General features: G+C 35.6%; 1 protein-coding gene across 1 annotated transcript in view; it reads right to left on the reverse strand.

The window, feature by feature from the left end:
• LOC148839443 (exostosin-1-like) overlaps positions 1-25,076 on the reverse strand; it is a 399,059-nt gene that overhangs the window by 30,223 nt on the left and 343,760 nt on the right. The window contains exon 8 of the mRNA XM_088933943.1: positions 5,835-5,924. Coding sequence (XP_088790069.1) covers positions 5,835-5,924 — 90 coding nt within the window. The remainder of the gene's footprint in view (positions 1-5,834; positions 5,925-25,076) is intronic.

Consider the following 25,076-nt stretch of genomic DNA (forward strand, 5'->3'; position numbering starts at 1 on the left):
TTCGCCCCAGATTCACTCCCCCTGGACACCAGCACTGCATGGACACGCCCCCCGTCTCCAGACCCTCTCCCGCATGACTTTTTCCCTAGTGTATCTTCACTATTCTGGATCGCGTCGTCTGCATAGGGCCCGGAAGGAACTGCTACGTGACAGCTGGAGAATCTCAGCTTTGGGAGTTGTTCCTTATCAGAACACTCTATCAGCTAGAAAAACACCTTAATTGTGAACCAAATGGAATAGCCTCTCTGTATCAAGCACCATTGAGATGAAGGAGAGAGGGACTGGCAAGGGAGCAGAAAACTTTATTCCTTTACTTTAATAAGCCTCGCCGCTACAACATGTTTAACTAACAAAATAGAAACAAAAATGCATAGATCTGAATTATAGCTAAGCTTTTTTGAAATTCCTCTATAGAAACAATTTTACACCTAACCTGCTCACAGAACTCATACTTCAGCAATGTCCCCAGGTCTTTCTGTGGCTTGGTCATTTCTTTGCTCCCTTCTCCCTCAGGTACAGCACATAACACAGGTTCTGGACTCTTCCTTGATAGCAGAAGTTGATGGCCAACTCGAAGCCTCTGCTAACAGCTTTGACTGTTACCAATACAAATGTCTTCCACCAATGGGGCAGGTGACACAGAATGGCAGGTCATTCCCCATTGCTGTCTGGGGAATGTGACTCAGGCTAGAACCGCTAACTTGTGTCCACCTATTGCACTTTAGTGAAGTCAAGACTGTAGGATCAATACATGAGTGTTGAAGCAAATTATACCAATGATAAATGGTATTTCTTACACTTAATAAAATAGTCAACTTATTTATTTCCACTTTGGTAAAGAAAAGATCATCTACCATACTTAGGTTGCAGCTACCAAACCTTCATTTGGAAGACTGAAACTGGATGTATGAATCATTATTTTGAGGGCTCAAGCATTACCAGGCAAACCAAGAGAGATGTGTCTGTGTAATGTGTCCTTGGTAGGCACCTACTGTGAGGGCCTGCTTCTGAGAGTTGAAGCCTCCTGGGAGTACCCTTATTAGGTGTTTGAACCATTTGGACTGGCTCCTCTTATTTCAAAGAATATGAACTCTGTTCTGAGGATCCTGCAGATAGCTGAACAGGTCATTTTACTACAGAGAGTAAGCCTAACAACAACGCAACAGAATCTAATTTATTAACTTAATTTGGCTGATGGCTTTAATGAAAGTAACAACTTTTGCAGCTGAACATATTATTGAAGAACATGCTTTTTTAAAGTGCCAGTGTATCTGAATCCTTGAGCAAGGAACTGCTGCTGCCATATGTAATCATGATCATATATTTTTAAGTATCACCTAGAGTTCAAAACATTTGAGTATAAGAATGTAGATTGACCTGTAAATTGAGAACCTCATATGAGACTTCAGCTTTCACTTTGCAGGCTACAATGCTAATGCAACACCAGTCCACTTTCCAACATCATTCTCACCTACTATCACTTAATAAAAACAGCCATAGGTATGTCACAAATATCCACTAAGGGCAGCTGTTATCCATAGAGAAATACACTTTTTCTGGGAGACAACCATGACCTCAGATTTTGAGGTGCAAAAAATGAAAAAAAAAACAGTGATACTATCTCCTAGACCTAAAATTGGCTACTGTTCATATGTATAATTAAGCAGCTGTTTCTCTGAGCCTTCTGGGTTATGCTGCATAAGTGTGAGAGAAGAATTAAGTTTTATGCTTTTACACTAGAGTCTGATGGTAAGATCTGCTGCAGTTGTGTTTGACCAAACTTCTTTCTATAAAAAGGTTCAGCACACAGGAGAAGTTGGCAAATCAGCAAATTAGTGGGTAAGACATGATAGGGTTATGGTTAGATCGATGCTAAAGGTAGAATTACCTTAGGTTTGAAAGGGAGAAGCAGGTGTGCTCTTGTGTAGGCTAGAATGGTAAATCATGGCTGTCTCATCTCATATCTCCCCTCATTAATGTTTGCTTTACAGGGGAATCTGGTGGGGCAAGGACAGGTATGGACAAAATTAGGGTTGGGAAGATTGATAACACCATAGCTGGTCTGGCCTCAGCCCCAGAATCACAATTCTCCACAAAATTATTATATTACGTTTACAGCAAATAGGGTTCAGAGACCTTATAACAGGGTGTTAATGTACATAGATCCTCCAACAGCATGCTACCAGTTTAGTGGGACCTGCAACATACCTTAACTGCATCTTGTTATCCTGTCCATGAAAAGAATGGGTGACAAGAGTGGAGACATGATACATCCTTAACAGAGTCTAGGGCTTATCTTGAGTGAACTCAACTTAATGCTGTGAATTCTGAAAACAGATTTTTAGCGGTGATGTGTACTATTTTTATTGCCTCTCATGTCCATGGTTCCAACTTTCTTCACCTGAGTATGCAGAACATACAGCATTACAGTAGGTCCGATGATACGGTTATGACCTGAGTCATCGACCTTAACATTAAGGTGGGGGTGGTACCAGATACACTTACAGTATAAGCAGCCTTGAGTTTAAACATGTTATTCATTATGAACAATCCATGACTAGCACATACAATAGAAGTTCACCACTTGGGTTCAAATTATGTTCAAATGATGTTCTTCCCAGTGGATCCTCAGGTATCTCTAGCTCATTATTTTTCCACATTCTCCTAGCCCTCATCTGAGTCCAGAGCTGCGAGATAGCAGCACTAACTACTTACACCACTGTGCCATCTCACTTTGTACTGTTATAAAAATGGGGGAAGGGTTAAAATGACAAAATTAGAAAAAGAATTTATTTAAAATCGGATTCAAACCGGGTACTGACAACATTTTGCTGTGAGAAAAATAGTTAATTATACAATTGCTATAATCAGAGAATAACTAGAAATCACATGTTTTCTTTGTTTCTCCAAAAAAGCATGGTAACAAAGTAATAACCAGGTTGAAAACTTAAAACAAACAAATATTTACAATAACACACAATTTCACCTCATATAACGAAGGCATATTTAGAGATGCCCAGCAACTTAGGCCAATATGCCATAAAGGGAAAAGAGGGAACTCGTGTCTCATCAAATAAAAGATTCCACTCAGGGCTATTTTTTAAAGTCATGGTTTACAAATGGGAACCTCTTTGTTTTTTGAAAATAATTCATGAAAAACAAAATGGGAGATTTAATTCAGCTTAGTAATAATATTCATAGAATAGTACAAATTCACTACTACAAAAATAGGAAATCAGTATTTCCACAATTATGAAACAGTCCCTTACTTAAGGCATAAAGTCAGTCTCTTTAGTTCTCAAATTACCTTCAGATTCTGTGTTCCCGTTCTATGGAGGAGAAAACTCTCATGGCATTAATTGTTTCTCATCTTTGCTTCTTGTCTCCCAGTTTCTCTATGCTTTTTTATCCTGCATTGGGGTTTACTTTGCCTTTGTCTCATACCCAGTAAAGGCTGGCTTAATCATTGAATTGCAATCTGTTTCTTTTTAGTAAAGTTTGTGGATTGAAATGTGGCACTATCACAAAACTTCCTGTAGTCAATTTTTTCATGTCTTAATAGCCATTGTTAGTTATAAGATATGACATTGGTATTCAGCAATAAAACTGTTGTTGCACCTAAGATGTTCAACTCAGAAAGCATAAGGCTTTAAAGACAGTTAGTCAACCAATGCACATTCTGCAGCATCTGTTTGAAAATGTGGCCTGCTTTTTTAGTTTTCTGTTCTACACATGTAACATGATATATGTGAGACAAGACAGTCTAATTGCCCTTCTATTCGATTTTAAAAGCAATATGATCAAACAAAAGTACTGTTAAGTTCTTTTTTATTTTGTCATTTATATTGCTTCCAATGCTTAAAGGGCAATCACTGAAACAGATTATTATGCAGATGGGGAATTTGCAAATACTGTTTTTAGATTTTATGCAGAGTCTGCACAGTTTTAAAATAAGATCTTAAATGTTTTGTAATCTGTAATCTTGTATAACTATAAAAGGAAGTGGGTCTTTTGGCTGGGCAAGGGTGAAAATTGACTCATTGCCTTTAATAAAATATAATACTTATGAATAATATACTGTATATTTCAGGTTTCATGTTTAACAATACATAAAGGAATAATATTTTATATAGTAAAACCTTTAGGGATCATAATTTTGGAAGGCTTTGGAACCAACAAAAGAGAAATCCAACATCAATTCATATTCCTACTAATATGGAATACCTTAATTAGCACCTTTAACTTTTACTACTAATAACTTCATTCTTAAAACAGACATAATACATCAATATTTCCAGGAACCTACAATAGTCAATTTGACTATATTTGTTTGAATTTAAATATAGTACCTTTAATTAAAAAATATGTACAGTTTTTCCAGCTGTTCTACACTTATACAATCACTCCAGAATTTTAGAATTGTAACTTGTCACCCTTAATATCTCTATAAAGATGAAAACTCTGTTGTAGAGTTAATGTTATAAAACTCGTGAAATAACTTGGACTAATATAGGCTTTCATTAACGTCTTGTTTTTTTGACCAAATGATGAATGCATATTCTTTTTACAACACATACAGTATAAAGCAAATCAGTGGATTAGTTTTGTGTAACAATAAAGTTGCCCTACCAGCAAAATAGTATTGCACTGAGTACAGGTTCATTTCAGATATTAGGATAGTCATTTTCTTCTATGTGGATTTAGAATAGGTCTTCTACCCTCCTTGGGCAAATGTTATTGGAAAAAATTAAGAATTGGAGATATTGCTGCCTTACTTTTTGCAATGGAATGTAAGAATTCCGTTCTCTATGGAATCAACTCTAACTAAACCTAACTCTAAATTTAGAACTTCCCAACCATTAGAAAAAACATGTTGACATACTGTATGGCGAATTAATGTTAATTATCAATATATTCCTCTAGATAATAAAGTTTATTAAAAAGTATGCTTTCAGGATACTGTAAGAGACACTGGTACTCTTTATTTTTCCTTGTTTTACTCTAGCTCTCCTCTCCGTTGTCTTTTAGCTCATTAATGCATTACATGACTGCTGGAATTAGGCAGCAAGAAGACATCTAAAATGATACCTCATGCAACATTCACTAACACAAAGGTTTTCATTTGTCTGCATTGTGATGCTGCAGGGGGCACAAATAGGAGGACACAACACACACACCCCAAGGCAAACCATTAAGAGTTTAACGCTGCTCTTTATTAACAGGTGTAGATTAGGCAAAAAGAAAAGAAACTAAAACACAGTCTGTCTCCTTGTTGAGCTCCTGGCTACCACTTCTTCACTATAACCAGGCAGTTATGGTATTATTCTGGAACCCAGACAGAACACTGTAGCAAACATAAACAACCATGGGGTCACACACAGCCATAGTCCCAGATCCGCAATATTAGTCCTTTGTCCAATGTTCCAGGTTAATCACAGTGGTATTTGAATGTTACTGACACAGCATTTTCCATTCAGGTGCTTCTCTCTCTCCTTATCCCTCCCTGCTTTCACCAGAACAGAACTTTTGCTCCCTCGGCAATCCACTTTCAGGCATATAGGCTGGAGCAGGTCACATAGCTTCTCCTGCACCAGTAATTGCCAGAACAAACTTTGATACTATATGCACATATACATAGACTGAATTCTGTATTACCAATATCGTAATGATATAAAAAACAGTTCTTATAAAACTGCATTGGTATTGTTTGCATTTCATTCATGGATTTAAGTAATTGTATTTCTGTAATACACTGTTATGTGGACATACAATAAGTCTTATTAATGGGAAGGAGGAGTATCACAATGGGTAGATGTAAAGAAAGCCTACTGTACCTCATTGGTTGACAAGACAGTATCCTCATCCAGACTAAGGACTGCATCTGTTAGGATAACATCATAGGGAAAAAAGCGACCACTCATAGTCTGTGGAAAAAGAGACATAAGAGGGGAAATGATCACCACCTTCCTTTCAAAATGAACAATAAGTTCTCAATGATATCACATTCAATTCAGTCAGTTTTAATAGTCTCTGAAAAGAAAAACTAATTAAACAGAGTCACAAAAAACTGTTAATAACTTTGACATTCTTTTTGGGATTCTACTGCAATTTGAGAATAAGAGAATTCATTAGAAGTCAAGTTTTATATGTTCCATTGACTACCCAATGGAAAAAAGTATTAATACTCAGATGTCATGTTTTATATCTTTTGCTTTTGCCAAATATTTTGAAATGGTATCAAACTGTATCAAAGACAAAATGTAAATTGGGAAGTCTTCTTTGTATTTCTATTACTGCTATACTGTTTTTGACATTGTTTCAATTTCTTTATTGCATAATAAGGGATTAACATAAGTCTTTGTAAGTGTTTGTGTTATTTTATTTCATCCTCCCATCTAACATGGTTTTATTTTGGATTTGGAGCATTTAAGAGGTTTACACTTTATAGCTTTAGAAGTAATCTTTTTTACATCCACAGAGCTATTTAACATGTGCATTCAGGGATTTATTAGTAAACACTGATCCATAGTGTTTATATAAAATGTACCTGCTAAGATCAAAATGGAACACGTTAACACATTGAAGTTCATTACTTTTTGATTATTCTTTCAAAAAGTTTCTTTTTACCATCCATGGCAGCATTAACCCATACTTCATAAAGCTCCTTAACCAACCTTATACTTCCTTACACCACACTATATCTTTATGTGAATTAAGTGGTCTGTCCTCTTTCTTCAATGTTCTGTTGTTTTGTTTTGGTTCCCTTTTGTGGCAAGCTGCATGGACTTCTTCCTTCTGCTGGTCTTCTCTTGACTCTACTCACAGTTTGTGATGCAACACTAACTCTGCTCACCTCATCTTCACCAGTTATCAAGCATTGGAGTGGTCATTCCTGACTTGCTCTATGGCATCCAGCTTGCTCTCTGTTTTCAATAATCACCAGGCACTAGAGTTATCAACTTGATTTTACTTTGCAGTGCCTAGTTATCTCTGTCTTCACTAATCATAACTCCCTGTCTCATCAGAAAACACCAGATCTTAGACTGTTTGCCTTAATACTCTTCTTCACTCTTATTCTTTTTCTAGCTGACCTTGTTTGGCCAGGGATGCGTATCTGTGAAAAATGAAAAAGTGTACAAATGTTTTACTTTATTTTATTTTTAGTGAAAGTTTTTATTTGTTAGAAATAAAACTTGTACTCTGACCAGGAATTGAACACGGGACTTTCTGGCACGCAGTATTACCACTGTACCAAAGCAGTGCTCTTCTTCATGACTCCTGAAGAAGACTCCACAGCTGAAACATTGAGTCTCTTTTCTTTTCAGCATGGAGTCAACCTTTACCTGTTCCTTTAGTGCCTATGCATGCTGACACAGCTACCTACTGTACTTGAACTATCAGTAAAAAATACACCCCTGACACAGCAACAGCCAGGGTCAGTCACTCTGCTCTCACTTGTGAAAGCTGCCTGTTGCTCTGCAGTTCTTAGGGCAAGGCTACTTGGCAGACTCATCCTGTGCCATCTAGACTCCCCACTCCCAGGTGTGAAGAGAAGATACACTGCTACCTTTCCAAGTGATACCGTATTCCCTCAGGTGCTCAGCAGGCTACTGTTCCTCAGGCAGCACAATACATGTATATTGGGCAAAAAACAATCTCCCCCTCATCCTTCATGTCTAGAACATCATAGCTGGCTTGCTGAGTTCCATTAAGCCTGTCAACCTACCCTCTCTCTCACACTCACTCGTTCATTCATTCACTCAAACTTCCCACTGAGTCTACATGTAGTCACTGGAGTCCACTAATCTAGACTCAATCTACAGTATATGGAGACTGAAACACTTTTCCTGCCAGCTAGTCTTATAACTTTCTTAATTAGTCTAGAGGAGTGGCTAGTTCAACACAGAGCCTATCCTGACAGCTCCTTTCACTCGTGTGGAACCTCACTCCCTCCAAGAGCCAAAGACTTATTCAGAGCAGCTGTCTCTGATTCTGCAGCTTGACTCAATTGGACATCTTGGCTCAAGACCACACCACACACCAAGATAGTGTCTTTCTCACAAAGCCACCTTTCACTACAGAAGACCATTTGAATAGGACTTCAACTTACCAAGTCTACTAAGTGAATACACATCTTCCAATAGAGATAATTAAAATAGTGTTTGACAAAAAAGTAATTAAATTATTAGTGAGATTGTTTATTTGAAGATTTTCCACAAAAACCTCCCCTCTGTATTTGAATTCCTTTCATGCATATCAACTATGATTTGTACTGTAGTTTTATTTTTCCAAGAGTTTATCCTAATACTCAATCAGCATGTTTGTATCTTTAAAGATCTATTTGTTCATAGTATCACTACTACTTCTATATTTTAAAATTCACAGTGGAATATCCCAAACTTTAAATTTCAATTGAAGGTTTATATCTCCAGTAATATGAAGAAAATATTTTGCATTTAGGAAACATGATGCTATACTGTAATCTTAAGTAGTGAGTATCAGATATTTACTTTATTTTGTAAAATATCAGGGCATGGAGTCAAATGGCAGCCATAATGGAACTCTAATAGAAAGACTTTACAAATTAAGCCAAGTCCAAGTTTGACCTCCAATACTGAGTTAAAGATTTAACCTGCACAGTTATGAAGGTTTTATTTGCTCTAGCAATTAGGAAAGAAATAAAGTTAATTGACTTGAACTGCCATTTGCAATAATAAGACATCAAAGGGCTACCATATTGCTGTTCCCAGCTGTCCCATAAACCAAAAGCACTTTGCTTCAAAAGAAGAATATGAGGAACATTCTAATAGGAAGTTCTGTGCAACAGTCATTAAAGAAATCTCTCTCTGTACACAAGTCAAAGTGTTTAGACATAAAAAGACAATGATCCCTGGGAAAAAAAACAACAACAATTTTTTAACTCTTTCCTATTAAATGGAGTACAAATTGAGAGTTGGGGAGGGATGACAGCAGCCAAGTTCAATTTTACCTCAGTTGCTCTAACTTGTAATCATTCCTTAGATAATTTCCTAAATTAAAAAAAGAACATAAATACAGTAACTTTCATAAGCCTTCTTTGCTTCATATTTGTCTTTTGCACTCCTCCTCCACCCCATTCTCCACCTTTGCAGCAGTTCTCGTCTCCTCATCCTACAGCCAGGAGTTTGGCCCTCAGCCAAATGTGCCGAGGCAAATCGTGAGCCCCGTCTTCAAACTAAGCACTCGATAAACACTTTTTAATACATTTAATTCTCTGGTGTTTTTATTTCTTGTGAATAAAACCCTTTTATGTGAAACTATATCTTAACCATGTAAAATTGTTAATATGAAACAGCTGAGGAACTAAAATGGCTCTATGCTCTTAAATTTATACATACTGTATTGTAAGCCAACATATCCAGTCACAGTTGGATACAATACAGTTGGAATAATAAGACACTGTATGAACCCCATAAAAATCAAGCGTTTGTCGAGGCTTCAGATGCTTTTGTCTTTTCCTTGGTAGGTTTTAATGAGAAATCAAGGTCTTGCTAGGTTTGAAATCCAAGCTACAGGGCCAGTTCATTTTTTATTGGAATTATACCCTGAGAATGTAATGATGCAACAGAAGTCTCTCTGATGGGAAAACCATAGGAAGATACTAGAACCAAAAGGCATAATTGTTTACAATGAGCTATGAGTATGGTTGACAACTGGAAACAATTTCATAAACTGATAAAATCAGCTGCAGGACTGTCTTTTTGGAGTGTAGAACAGAAGAATTGCGGTAACTAGCCGCTTTAGTAGGATTCATATAGAAGACACTGTTAGACTACAAATGTATGTTTGGTAAAATGGTGGAACACACAGGATTCAGTCATCAGGGGTACTGATAGACTGTTTCTGATAAGCTGTAGTTGTGAGTGATTTTGAGTGCCTTATCAAATCATGCAATGACAGCCACTATCCGGCCTTTAAAAGATTGTCCTAGATTTTAATCATTTTTCACTGTGTGCAAACCTTGCTGCTGCGCTGGCAGGATCAATAGCCCAACAGCATCAAATTTTCAGCTTTCTCGATTTAAGAAGAGATGCCAAATACATTCTTTTATTTTAAGATTGTTAAGTTATTTGTTGACTCGGTAGAATGTAATATGGCTCTGATTGACAACGTTTGTTGATCGGTCTGAATGCCTGCTAGGTTATTTTGGACCCAGATTCCGTTAAAGTGGGCTTTCAGATGAACTGGACAGCTGGATCTCATGCTATTAATGGCCTGCTTAATCCATCGTTCTTGTGTTAAAATAGTGTTTAAATTAAATTAGTGTTAATGAATTAGTTAAATTGGTTTTTGCAATGTTTATATTACATTATAATTAACTTGTCCTGTACTTTCTCTTATCAGTATACTGTATATCTATATATGCCATGGAGAAAAGGCCTGCAAGGCCAGAAAATGCTTTTGTCCCGGGTCTCATACTGTATGAAAGAACTTTACCTTGTTTTTTGTTCAGCAACAAAACAAGTCTTCTTTTAATTGACACTTTGATTTACTTTATGCTCATCTGACACTCTTTGCTTCAGTCTATGCCTGAATATATAAAACATCTGTGAATGGACGTGAAAAGAGTTAAATCTCTCAGATGATGCCACTTGGTTCTTTGGAATGTGTGTGTATATGGGGGAGGGGGGTTACAGACTGTGTCTGATATTAAGGTAAAGGACAAAATCTCTTTTTTCTCACTAGATAACTCATTTATCAGGTCATCAACCACAAGAGAGCAGCTCTGCAGGATCTTATTGATGGGAACCTGTTTGACATGGAAATTAGCCCTAGGTTGCCTTCACAAAGCTAGCGGGAATGCATACTATTGACAGAGTTTCTCTGAGAGGCAGTAGGCAGCTTTTTGATGCTATTGACATGTAACAGCAGTAGCAGTGTTGTGTAATAGCTACAGTATGTGAAGAGGAAAGGTACAATAGCTAGTAATGAAAATAAAATGAAATTCTGTTTAATAGTCCTTTTTGAAACTTCCTTATGATTCAATCAAATTCATGATTCACACACAAAAGAATCTTCTATTCTTCATTTTCAAATGAATGACATAAGACATATCACATTTTGGTGCCAATTATCAGCACTAGAAATACTCAGTACCCTGCAACTAAAGACATTCAATCACAAAAGTATTTTTCAAAAAACACTTAAATGCTGAGAGCTAAATGACACCTTCTTAATATTGTTTAAATTATTTTAATGATCTGTGTAGTGCATTTAAAATTATAATTTTAATTTAAATAAATAATTTAAAAATTATAATTAGAAAACAGACAGTTAACGGCACCCTGTAAGCCCTTAGAATGCACACAATGCAATCAATTGTGACAATACAGCAAAGTCTGAAATTATTTTTCATTATTTCAACCCTTAGCAAAACATACCGTTCTTGAAATGAGAAATGAAACTACTAAAACTGAAGTTAGGAAGGAGTTATACTTTTTTCACCTCCAACATTATAGCCCCATTTTCTTAAAATAGATATTATTACTGAATTCAAGGAGGGATAACAACAAAAAGTTAATCTCACACAGCTGCATCTATTCATCGTCCCCACCAAACTGAACTCAAACGCCTTCCTTCAAAGTCATGTCAAGCACTCTTCCTCCGCCCCATCTCCATCTTGCAGCAACATCTTGGTTCACTCAGTCTGAATGGGGTTCGAATGTCTTTGTCCTTTGGCCAGGAAGCTACCCATTAACCAAGCAGGGTAAGCCAAACTTTTCTCACCAAGAATTCCAAGCATTCACAAGCATTCAATCCTGCGATATTGTTGTCCCTAGTGAAATATTTTTATTTATTTTGTAAATAATCAAAAAACAACAATCAAAAATAAGAACAAAACAATCTCCCCCTCCCTCCCTCTTCCATAACTTCCCACAATGAAAACCCACTCCCACTCCAGAAAAGGAGAAGAAAAAAAAACAATCAAAAACCCACTGTAGCCACACAATCACACAGCTTAGACATAAACTGGTGGACTGAAATCAGGGGCAATCAGCACTCTAGTTAGAAAAAAAATGTTTGACTAGTTAAACTGTTTTTTTCATACTTTAAACTTTCACTTTACATTTATACTGTAAGAGTGTATATTAAAATAAACAACATGTTGACAGGATTTTTTTCAAAGTAAACAGTAACAGTTATGTGTGTATACTGTATGTTTACTATGTAAAGTAACAAATTATGTTCTGAAAGCCTTTTTGCCCAACTTTGTATTAATTCAAATAAATCCATCCCCTACATACAGGTACGTAAGTAACTTGTAACTGTAATGCATGCTTTTAACACTAACTTGCCTCAACTTCAACTAGCACCTACAGACATAAAGTGCCACAACTGGGGTGCTCACTGCATGTGTTGGTCTTTGTGTTGTGAGAATTGAACAGATCTACAAAATGGAAGAATTTCAGTCCATAAAAGGTTAAGACATGTGGCTTATGTTAGACTTGGAAAGTTATCATACTCTGGGAGTCAACAAACTAGACATAATTTTCCAAACAACAAAGCAAGTGCCTTCTCATCAATGAGGCAAGCCCAGATGATGCAACTCTAGTGCTAAAGGAAGCTAAGAAAATCAGCAAATCGACAAGGTTCTGGAGATCAAGACTAAGAAGGATGTGGAGAATAGACATGAGCCCGTACCAGGGGTAACTGGAACTCTGAGAACAATCAAGCAGGGATTCACAGAAAAACTCAGCATCTTGCACTGCAAAGTAAGCACAGTGAAGCTCCAATAATGTTGCATCCTACTGCTTGGCTCCAAGTGCTTTAGATATAAAGCAGACTCTGTGTGACTCTTCTGGGTGTGAGCTCATGTGTGTCTTTTTTAAAGCCTCCGGCAGAAGATGAGACAAATTAAAGATGATAATAATAAAATTGAAATGTGTGAATGCTTTTATGTGATGTAATTACAAGTAATAAAATAATAATATCTATTAAAAAGAATACAGAGTAAAAAATTCTTACAAGGTACAGTAAAAGTGTAGGGAATACCATAGGAAATTTTTAGGCCAGGCATTGAAATAATCTGAAATGATGGCTGCAAGAAAGCTGATTCAATATTCATATCACCATGCATCATCAAGGTAAATAAATTAGGGCTGAATATATTAGGGCTTTACAGTTAGAATAAAACATTTTAACTATCTAACCTCACAAGTTGTAAGGTGATACCAAACTAGCTATGAAAAACCAATTGCTATATTGCTGGGTATCTAAATGTATTTGACAGCCCAGAGAAGCGGCATTACTGTAGCAGGCACTTTCTATTTTAGGAGCCATGTTTCACTCTCACTAACTCTGCAGCATCCTCAGCAAATTAATAGGCATTACTCTCCTACTTGATTCATGTCCTGGTTACACTGTATAGTACGCTGTTAGAGTTTGGATTGAAATAGCTGTCTTCGATATGCCTCTAGGCCAACAAACAACAGAGTCCAATGGAATGTCAAACCTACCACATTAAAAGATCTGTCTTCTTACATGGGGGACTAATACCTCTGCAACTTAGGGGAATGACATCACTATAACAGGGTCATTATACAACATAAACCCTATTGCTTATTAAGAAAGTAAGAGAAAACAACCAGAAGAGTGGGAGAGTCAACACGCCATCAAATATCCTTCAAATGCCTGTACAAATATGCATTTTATTAGCGTTTATTTTTGAGGGAAAAAGATTATAGGATCAATACAAAATTAGAACAGGCCATCACAGTGCTCATACCATGGGCTTCACAATCCATTCTGTTACAGGCATTTATTACAACAAAGCATAATCATTTAATTGATTTATAATTAGCTGAAGTTAATAATTAATGTACCTTTCTTATTTTACAGTCATACTGTGGATTCTAGGATTGATATAAAATCACACAGTCTGCTTAGGGGAATTATAATAATAAAAAACACACTCTCATCTTTTAAGACATCTTTATGTTTCTTTAGATCAGTTTTTCAAGTCCATTTACCGAAGTACCCCTGTGTCCTCATTCCAACTGAGCTTTTAATCAATTAAACTTATTGAACCCCTAATTGAATCAATTGATTGATTTGGAATAGTTTTTAGAGCTCATTGTACATAGCAAGCAGAACTATTTCAACAGTTCAGATGTTTTGTTCAAATATATAGTACACATAGTTTTCTAACCAACTGATTACTAGCAGTTTTTTTTCTAACTGTATTGTTTATCAATCAAAATGTGCCCAAATTAACAAAGACTGTATTCAATACTCTCTTACTTAGTATTCTTAATGCTGAATCCAAGTTTGATGCTAATTTCTGCACTTGTTTTAGCATTCAAGAGATTGAATACTAAGTATTAATATATAGTAGCTACTTAAGACTATGTGGTTGAGTTTTATTCATCTTAAAGGAAAAAAACTAAATATTAGAATAATAGATTACTATACATTTTTTCATAACATTTTTAAAAACCAATACATGCCCTTATAAAATGTAATTCAATTAAATGTTTCTAAAAATGATTTGACTCTATTGCTATTATATCTCTAAGTTGTTGTAAAACATTTTCTATTTGCTCATTAAAACAAAGTACAGTATATATGATTAAAAAAAATGCTTTTGTGACTTTTTGTGTCGTAAAGCTAGACAAAGTTAATCAGCTTAGTCTTCACCATTCGTAGTTTTTAAATGTAAATATGTTCAGCTGTGTACAGTATTAATTGAACAGATGTAAACATCTGTTGACAGATATTAAGGACACATAGGTTATTAAATTATTACTTAGCTTATTGTGTTAAGCAGTGACATTTAATCATTATTCAGTTGTGTAAGAATAAACTGGAACAACAATCTACTTTTTCTTTAACAACCAATCCTGTAGTTATATATTTTTAAAATGTTATTACCCCTTTAACACACAGCACTAGACGCTGTGCTAATGTGCCCCACAAGCCTCAATTTCCTATACCACTCAGAAAATAGCCCCAGCTTCTGCTAGGTTATGTATTTTCTTCACATCTTTTTGAAGACCATATACTGCACACATAACTACAGGACCTGCAGTCTACATATTTTTCTCTTCCCAAAATCTCTTTACCGTGCTTGGTCTGTCATATTATCTAACATCTCTGATGGAGTTCCTTTAACTATGTCCCCTGGGACATAATGTCATTGCATTTTGATCTCTTCTACCACTTTTTATGCATTCCACTATAAGATAAAAAAATAACACGCTAGCTTTGAGCAAGCATAGAGTAGCCCTCTCTGTATGGTATGCCTCCGAGTGCCATGAAATCAGAACAAGTTTCTTAGTTTGGTCCTCTGAGGGGTCTTGATGCATCAAATGCAACCGCTTTACTCTAAAATAAATAAGAGTTGAATGACAGCTGTACAGAGAACTATATTAATTACTTCAGTGAAAATTTTGTGAAAGACTGACAGTCTTTTTTTCACATGTATAATTGAGAAGGTATAAATGTGGTTTGACAGCAGAGAAGATTTTGAAAATACTGTATATGCCAAAGTGCCAAGATGTAGCAAGGTATTACTTTTTTCTTGCTAGTATTCCAATTACAAAGCACTTCGCATTAAATTCATATATTATTTTAACTAAATTTTAACTGACCACACCTTAAACTAAAATGACGGGAATATTGGGGTGTATACTTTTTGCTGCCTTTCATAGTCTGAAAAAAGCAGAAGGCAATGAAGTCAGTTTAGTATCGAAATAGCAGATCAATACATTGGTTAAAATTACATTTTGTTTCGGTCAGAAAGACAACATAGGAATTTAACAACAATAACTTGAAATGCAACCCCTCTGTGGTGAAATGTACAGTACAGTGTATGTCTTGTTTGTCACACCACACTCAACATCTTCTAAGGCAAGCAGGATGGTTGGTGGTCCTAGAACAAGATTTAGTTCTAGCACTAGAAAGAGGGACTTTAAAAGGGCAGTGTTTAACTGATGTCGGACTTGCTCTGTGACAGCAGGTAAACACCCTTGCTCTTGTGAAAAGACCCATGGAATCTATTATGTTTATAAATTGGCAAAGACCTTTATTCGTACACTACACTAAAACACATAACCTCCCACACAACGTTATAATGCCACACCATTATATACATATATACTACTGTTCTGATTCCTAGGAAAGAAGTATCTATTTACCAGCCCCCAGATATAACCTTGATCAGGTTATATAGTGGCTAAAAACATCAACACTAATGTGCATATAAAGATAATATATCACATACAGTATTTTGCTGGCAGATTAATGCATGCTAGCAATATCCTGAGTAAGTTTTGGGGTATGCTGTCCCGATATCCACTGAGATTCTCAAATGACGTTTTTTAAAAGCCACTTAAATGCCAGTTTGAATGTTCAGCATAAAGTTCTACATATATGACGTGTGATGTGCTCTGATAATTCTACTGTATACAATGTCTGGATAACAGTAAAGATGAGGGTTTTGTTCTGAATCTTCCCATCTTTTTATCACGTAACGTACCAAAATTGGTTAGAAACAAATGAATGAAAATGAAAGCACAGACTGTAATTTGTTCTCAGCACCAAATTACTGCAGGCCGGATAGAATGAATTATGGGATTTTGTAATGTAATAATTTATTTTTTTCTCTGCAAATTACACCACATTGAAATGAGTTTCTAGGTGGGAGCAGACAGTACACAACCAGTCAATACAGAATCAAATAAATCACAGTGCTTATTGGCAAGTCATGCTGTAAACTATTTGTTTCGGATTTTTTCAAGTGCTGAAAAATTGGTCTTTGATCTCATGTGATTTGGCAACCTATTCCAGTTATAATGTGTTTTAAAGTGAAAGCATTTATTACCATCTTCCCTATAAAACCCCCAAAACATAAGAAAAAACTTGTTTAATAATCTTGTATTTACTCTAGTATTCACAACAAAATCTTCAAAATGCTATTCTGATAAAGAAAGTGATCTTTCAAGCAGTTCTATTGTGAACAATGATGAAACGTGGGGCAGAGTGGTGGCTCTGTGGCTAAGGATCTGTGCCTGTGGCTGGAAGGTTGCTGGTTCAAATCTCACAGCCTTCTCTGTTGGGCCCCTGAGCAAGGCCCTTAACCCCAACTGCTCCAGGGGTGCTATACAATGGCTGACCCTGTGCTCTGACCCTAAGCTTCTCTCTGTCTGTGTGTCTTGTGGAGAGCAAGCTGGGGTATGTGAAAAAGACAAATTCCTAATGCAACAAATTGTATATGGCTCATAAAGTGATCTTATCTTAAATACTGTATTGTATGTCCTGATTGTTAAATTGGAATCTTAAAGCCTTCTAATAATATCTGTAATATCTATATAATCTGGAACATGTGTTAATAGTTGTGCAGTTGTTCCGAAAAATAAATCATGAATGTGACTTATAGAATGTGCTGTCTATCATTAGCTTTCTTTAACAATCATTAGCTTTCTTAACAATTTTTTCTTTTTTTTTTCCATTGGCATCAATTCAAAGTCCAGGGCACATCAAACATTCACTATGTTCAAAAGAAGCCAAACAACCAATCACAAATTTGTCAATGAAGGAATGTTTCATCATCTCTGAGATAAAAGGAAAAGTTTAGCTTATTAACTTATTCTACACTAGTCTATCATTACAGAACCACTCTACTTGTTAATATTAAGACTAGAGAGGGGTAAAACATATTATCAAACATACATACACACATTAGCCATTTGAGGTGCATTAAGAAGGTAGAAGAGAAATGTAAAGGGTCAAATACTGTATAGTTCAGCTACCATACTGTGCATACCGTTAATCAAGAATGGCTTTTGCTAGCTACATTAAAACATGATAATTAAATCAGTTTTATTACTGAATCATTTAATTCACATTAAACATATTAAACATTTAAAATTAAAGTTCTATAAGGCAAACCCCTCAGACAGATGTGGTACTTTTGGTTTTGTATGAATACAGAACATTAGTCCAAATGAAGTCAAATACAGAAAGAAAATAAGTTTATTTAAAAATTAATGTGAAGATTTTGAGTAATGAATTAATTAAAAATCTGTTTATCAGGTTCTAATCTTAATATGTTCCTTAGAATATTTATGTTGTCATTTAATAAATAGTTATTTAAAAAAAAACACAAACACATTAGACAGTGTGCACATTTAATTGCTATTTACAGTAAATGCAAGGTTTATTTAACTCACTCATTGATTGTTTTAAGATATGATCACCTGTTTTATTGCCTGTCTGGCTGCAGACACAAAGTATAAAACTTTAGAAGAGTTTTAATGTCTCTCAGTATACAAGCAAAAAGTTTAACTTTTGTTTACTGCACAAAGGTTCAGTTGGAATGAAAACTAGATGACATAAAAGAAATATTCCAGGACCAGGATAAGCAAATAATACTCAGTTTTACTTTTGAAGGACACTCTCTTCTTATATCTCTGGTCACCTTTCTACACTTTGCCTAACACGAGCAGTTTTATAATGACAAAAACTATAGGAAAGTTCTCAAGTTACATCTTATAGTTTTTGCGTCAGGAGTTTTAGACTAGCAAGTGTACACTGGTTATTGTTGCAACTTTCTTTGTTGTAGACAGTTGCTTTTTCCCCAAGTCTAACAACCATTTTCCCTTGGAGTCCCCATTTTCTTTCGGCTTGCCTCCAGGTCAGTTTGCCTGGAAGACAGCACAACTTGTATGAGACCTACTGATCATGGCCCCCTTCTGGCTTTCATAAATAATACATTACTAAAGGCACACTCAGGGTCACTGACAAACAAGAGCCTGGGGAGCCCCTGAAATCTGAAATCCGGTTGCTTTATGACAACCATCCTACATAGTGCTGTTTTACTGATGTTTATACAGTACAATGTTCATACAACATAATGTATATTGTTGTCAGCTATTCTGTCAGTTTTCTCTTTTCGTAGGGACATAATGTAACACTTTATCTTACATTTCTTGGTTTGTATTTGGTGATGTGTTTTTAATTTAATTGAAAAAAAAGAGCCTGTATGCCTGAAAAAAAAACATTTGTGTATATAAAGAGATGTAAGGATGTATGGTGAAATGATGTGTCCCCCTACTCAACACCTTCTATTCTAATCCAATGGATCTTCCTTTCAGCACTAACCCCCTCACAGCTCCAAATTAAAATCATCCTCAGCTGTTTCTAACATAACATAGATATAAAAAGGGAGTCAGATCAGCAGATCGAGTCACACTTCTGCACATTCTGAAAATAACCTGGTAGAGTCTAACGCACTGTGCCAAAGTGATGCCATCCCGTGCAGAGAGCACTCCCAAGATGTTCAATCAATTGTGTGCTTTTTGCCTTCATTTTCAATTGATGATCACATTTCATTAACTGCTGATTTGTTTAAAAAGTCAGATTTGTATACATCAAATGTGATTTTCCTTCTGAAATTGGTCTGAATGGCTTTGCATTAAGGACAGAGTAGACACTGATTTAGGCCATAAGAACATATGCCTGGAAACTAAAAGAGGCCATTCAGCCTATCTGGCTTCTTGGGTAGTTTAGTAGTTGTGAAACTAAAATTTCCGGCAGACATTTTTTTATTTCATCCAGACATTTCTCAATAAGAGTTTGAACCACAACCATCTGCTTAGTAAACCAGATACCTAAAACTATGTGAGCAAAGAACTGTTTCCTATTTTCAATCCTAAATTAATTCTTTTTATTTTATATTTGTGAATTCGTGCCTGATTTTAATTACTAAATGTGCAGCAGTCCCTTTGGTTAATTTATAACCCTTAAGATTTTATAAACTTGAGTCAAATTTACTCTCAAAGTCTATGTTCCAGATATTTATCTCTTAAGTTCTCTAAACTTCTAAGTTCTGTAGGTTCTCTCTAAATTCTAAGTGTTGCAGTGATGTAAGGGTTTTAAATTGTGGTAACAATTGTGTTTGTAATAGTAAATAGAAATTGTAATAATAAATTGCGAGAGTTCTTTGACAACTGTTAGGTATCAACCAGAGATAATAATTTACAGTCTCACACATGGATTCTAAATATACATTACATAATTTCTTCATATAACACCAAAACATGCATAACAAGCAACAAACACAATAGAATGTATTTATGATATGAAAGGCTGATCGTTCACTCCGGAATTACAAGGAGAAGTGTTAACAAAGTCAGAGTGAAAATACATGGTAATCATCACATTCTTATTCTCAGTTAAATGTACTGTACAGTAAATATGCATTTACTGCCGTGAACTATTAAACGTGTTTGGAATGTTACAGTAGTTCAACTCTCGAGAATTATAACATGAATAAAGATGTTTTATGCTCAAAGATCCATTGGCCAAATGTTCCTTGAGGAGTTCAAATTTTCTACTGAGAAGAAAGAGCTAGGATAGGCCATGGTCTGACTTGGCAGCTACTTGCTATGTACTGGGAAAGTCACAACTGCAGATAACTTTTTCCATTGTTGAGCTCTACAAGGCTCTACAAGGAAGTTAGAATTTCACTGAAAGGTTGGACTGAGAGTCCAACTCTCTTATTTCATCGATCAAGAGAAAATGACAGAGGGTTTGTGAGCACAAGATTTCTTCTGCTTCAGAAAGAACATCTTGGGCAGAGGTGTTCTTTACTGACTAACTCTCTTGGCCTGGAGAAAAGTCCTGACCCAGTCAGCTTGCAGTCACATGGGTGGAAAAGTCACTGTCAGTTCAGCTGGAGAGAGATGAAGAGCCAGTGAGTTAACCAATGAAAATTAGTTCGGTTCTAGATTTTAGGGTGCGAGATTACAGTTGGTGATTGGCATAGGATGTTATCAGGATGCTATAATCCTGAATCCTGGTACCCACCCTGCATGTCCATCGTTGGTGGATGTCCTTTGGGTGATGGGCAATGACCCAGGAGACCATCTACACCATATATCCCTAGTGTGTTTTAGGATGTTTTAGGAATAACCTGGTTTGCGGACATCTTAGAAACTCTAATGGGTCTCTTTGTTGCATTGTCTGCAAAGAAGCCCAAGCTGCTTTGTGAAGGCAACAGAAAGATTTATAATAATCTTTAATCACACTTTATGTAACTGTAACAATATACCTTGCCAATACAGTGTTACTAGCACATTATAAAGTTTAACCATAACTTTCATTGACTTGTGAAAATGTATTATCTGCTACAGCATTCACCCAAGCATTCTGTTTGCTTTTTTATTGCTTCCCCAAATTGTCATTCTGTGAACATGGAAGAATCTACATAAAAACAAGGAGACTTTAATTTGTAGCTTCCTGCAACTGTGAATCACCCATGCTATACTGTACAGTATGTGTAGTTTAAGTTTCTACTATGGGGTTCAGTCTTTGGCCCTATTTTATTATTTATTAGATTATTCTTTATTCTTTATTGCCACACAACAATAGTTGGTGGAATTTGCTTTTGTTACTGCAAAGAACTGAGATGAGACATACATACAACATACAACAAAACAGAAATTTTACTGTTCGGCAGGCAGCAAATCTCAACTGGATTAACTTTAGGGTTGCACAGTAATGATAAATGGTTTCCCTATTAATGCGTCAGACATAGTCAGGAATCTGGGAGTCACACTTGATCCTTTCCTATCTTTTGAGCCACATAAGAAAAATTGGATTAAGTCATCTTTCTTTTACCTTAGAAATATTGCTTTTATTTTATCAATGTCCGATGCTGAGTGCCTGATTCATGCATTTATAACATCAAGGCTTGATTTCTCCAGTTCTTTACTCTATGGGCTCCCTAACTCTCTTCTCAACAAGATCCATTATATTCAGAACAGACTAGACTAGACTACTTATCACACCAGACCCTGGCAACATATCACTCCTACACTTAAGTCTCTACATTTGTTGCCTATAAAGTCATGCATTCAGTACAAGATTTTCATACTGAATTTCCAGGGCTCTGAACAATCTGGCTCCATCATACATCTCTGAACTTCTCCATGTTTACACTCCACCCCTGCCCCATAGGCTCCATTCAGTTGAAGACTGTCCTCTACTCACTCTCTCCAGGACTAAATCATAGATTTTTGATGACCATGTCTCCCTCCACAAGTATTGTGGAATGATGACCTTCCTCAGACTTCCTGAGACAGCTTCTTTAACTCTCTTCAAATCTAAAATAAAAGCTTACCTTTTTACCAAGGTCTACATCAATTTGTAAAAAACCTGTATGCTCTTGTTTTTTTCTTTTTCTTCATTTATATTACTTATATTGTACTTTGCTTGTCTTTTTATTTATTCATGATGTACAAAGTCCTTGGGTTTGGAAAGATGCTTTATAAAAGTGATTATTATTATCATTAGTGGTAGTAGTAGTATTGATCACTTTGCTCTTATCGATGTTTAATTGTACAGTATATGCCATGTGTCTGTCTCATCTATTTTATCTAAGCTATTTTAGAGTTATCCACTCCCTCTGTTTTTGATCATCTGCACATTAAATTTTTTATGATTTAAATTTAAATTTGTTTAATTTATTTGCTAATCATAAGGGTATCTAAATCTTTGATCTAGATCATGAAAATACAGATTCAAGCAAAATTTAAATAAAATGTTTTTAAAGATTGTTTCAGCACAATATCACATTAAAATAAAGAATTATTTTTTGAACAGTAACATTAAGGATAGAGGTGGTACAGGAAACAGGTGGTAGTTTTAAAACTAAGTACCATGTAAGAGGGCCTTTGATTTAATGTATCATTCTAAAGATGGCACTTCCTACAGCATGCTGACATATGCTACTCTTCATGGATAACTTTACATCCATCAGCGACCTTTTTTTCCATAGATGTCTCATTAGGTGAAGTCTGGCTTAGTTTATGAGATCTTCAGTAATCAGGTTCAGTTACTAGTCTGTACATCTTCTATCAAAATTCCAGCTCCGCAGGCAAATTTACTCTAAAGTTACTTTTCAGGGTAATGTTAACAAGTCAAACTTTATGTCTTAAAAAGCTATATGCAAATGACAAGAAGAGCATTGTGAAGAAAAGGAAAACAACATTTGATTATATTTCATGATTTTGTTTTTTGAATAAAAAGCTTTGTACAGATCCTAGATTTCAGACCTTTAGTTACTGTTTATATTTAACAGTATTCTACAACTATTTCTTTATGTAATAGATTCAATTAAATAAGGAAATTAAAAGCCATTAATTCCATGTGTTGTTTGTATTGTTTTTACGATACTTTATAACAGCAGTTGACTGACATTAAATAAAGTTTTTAAATCATTCTTTTCTTGCCTTGCAACAAAAGGGCCAATGTTCACTTTAAGTTTCTTAATGAAGAATTGCTTCCCTATCTTACATTTTTCATCATATTTCTCGCTGCTATGCCAAGCAGGTATAATATATAAAGATATATTATGTGATGGTGTAGCATGGAAAGTTAAGTCTCCCAGTGGAGCAGCTACTGCTGTACCTTGAGCCAGGTACTTTACTGTAGTACACCCAGCTGTATACAGTAAGTGAGAACCAGTATTGCTGGGGACAATCCCTGTAATGAACTGGCATCCAATCCAGGAGGAGAAAGTCACATTCTCTCTTATCTTCTTAATGTGGCACTCAAAAGAAAATGTGAGTATGTAATGGAAGAGAAGTCTGTGTATAGACTGACACACATTTAAACAAAACAATTATGCATGTAACTCAGTTTAGGGGCAATATACAGTATTCTCCTTCATTCCTTAACTACACTTTATACTCCTGTAAGATATACTGTACAGTATAACTTGAACCTAATGCACCAATATACCCTGTACAGAAAAGGTGAGTGGGGAGGGGGAAAATGTAATTGGGAATAAGAATGAGTGTAAACCCTTACACGTAATACTTGTGGGAATCAATCCACACACATCTGGATGGCTAGGCCCACCACCATGTAGATTTAAAGAAGCATTATGAGACATTTCTGAAGTTTCTGAGTGCTAGTTCAAACGATTTTACATTTGGGAAACCTAATGAGTTTGGAATCGAAGGTTCTAACCTGTGGGTAACACATTTTAAATGCATTTATTGGAATCCTGTAAAGCTTGAGTGGAAAAAATAATCAACAATCAATCAGGACCAGAGAGAAATTTGGGCTGATCGTCAGGTTGTCAAAATCTTGGATGAGGGCCCGAATCTAGTTGACATCAAAAGTAATCCATAATGTGGGGCATGGGGTGAGTTGATTAGCCTTCACGTGAAAAAGAATGAAAGCTAAAGGATGAGGAGCCCAGATTGCTGTATTTTTTCCATTATGTTACTGGCCTTAGGATGGAAACAGAGAGAAAATCAATAATATTATACCCAGGATTTTAATAGAATGCTGCTAGTGACCTCTAGCTAGGCTGATTAGAGTTTTCACTGCACTCTTTGTTTTCAAATAAAATGAAAAAAGATACTTTATAAGAATAAAGGCCCATATTAATCAAAGGTTTTTACTGTAGGGTGAACTTTCCTTCCCTTTTACACATAATGCAAGTAAAGCTATGAAACTAGCTAAAGCCTAATTAAATTAACATTGCTTTTGCTTCTCACTGCAGTAGTAAAATGGACAGCTTTTTTTGTTTTCTAAAAACAATGCAAAAATCACACCAGGATATCAAACAATAACAGACCAAACTTATATAAATCATTGATGAAAGAATAAAGATGGAAAAAAACTGTTCTGACTCTTCTCTGTAGTTAGAGTGCACCGTATAAATAAAATAAAAAGCAGTAAATCATATTTGCAGATTCAGATGTACAGTAGGACTATAACTGTAAATGACAAAGGAGAACTGATTTACTCTTCTGAGAGGTTATGTGTTGTTTTAGCCGGGATTTGCAAAATTTGCTTTTCTCACAGACATCTGTCTGCATTCATCTACACAATCTCCTGGCTACAGAAACACTTAAAATATATTTCTGTACATATGGTCTAATATGTCATGCATAACAAAAAACATTTGAAGAAATCCACTTATAGTTAGATAACAAAGTGTTGATTCTAATGTCAGCCTCCACACAGTTGTACTGTCATTTCAGGCAAAAAAAAACTCACATTTAGAGCAAATACACTAT

Source organism: Atractosteus spatula, chromosome 2 (assembly GCF_055471065.1).
Source record: "Atractosteus spatula isolate fAtrSpa1 chromosome 2, fAtrSpa1.hap1, whole genome shotgun sequence".
In the NCBI taxonomy this organism is placed as follows: domain Eukaryota; kingdom Metazoa; phylum Chordata; class Actinopteri; order Semionotiformes; family Lepisosteidae; genus Atractosteus; species Atractosteus spatula.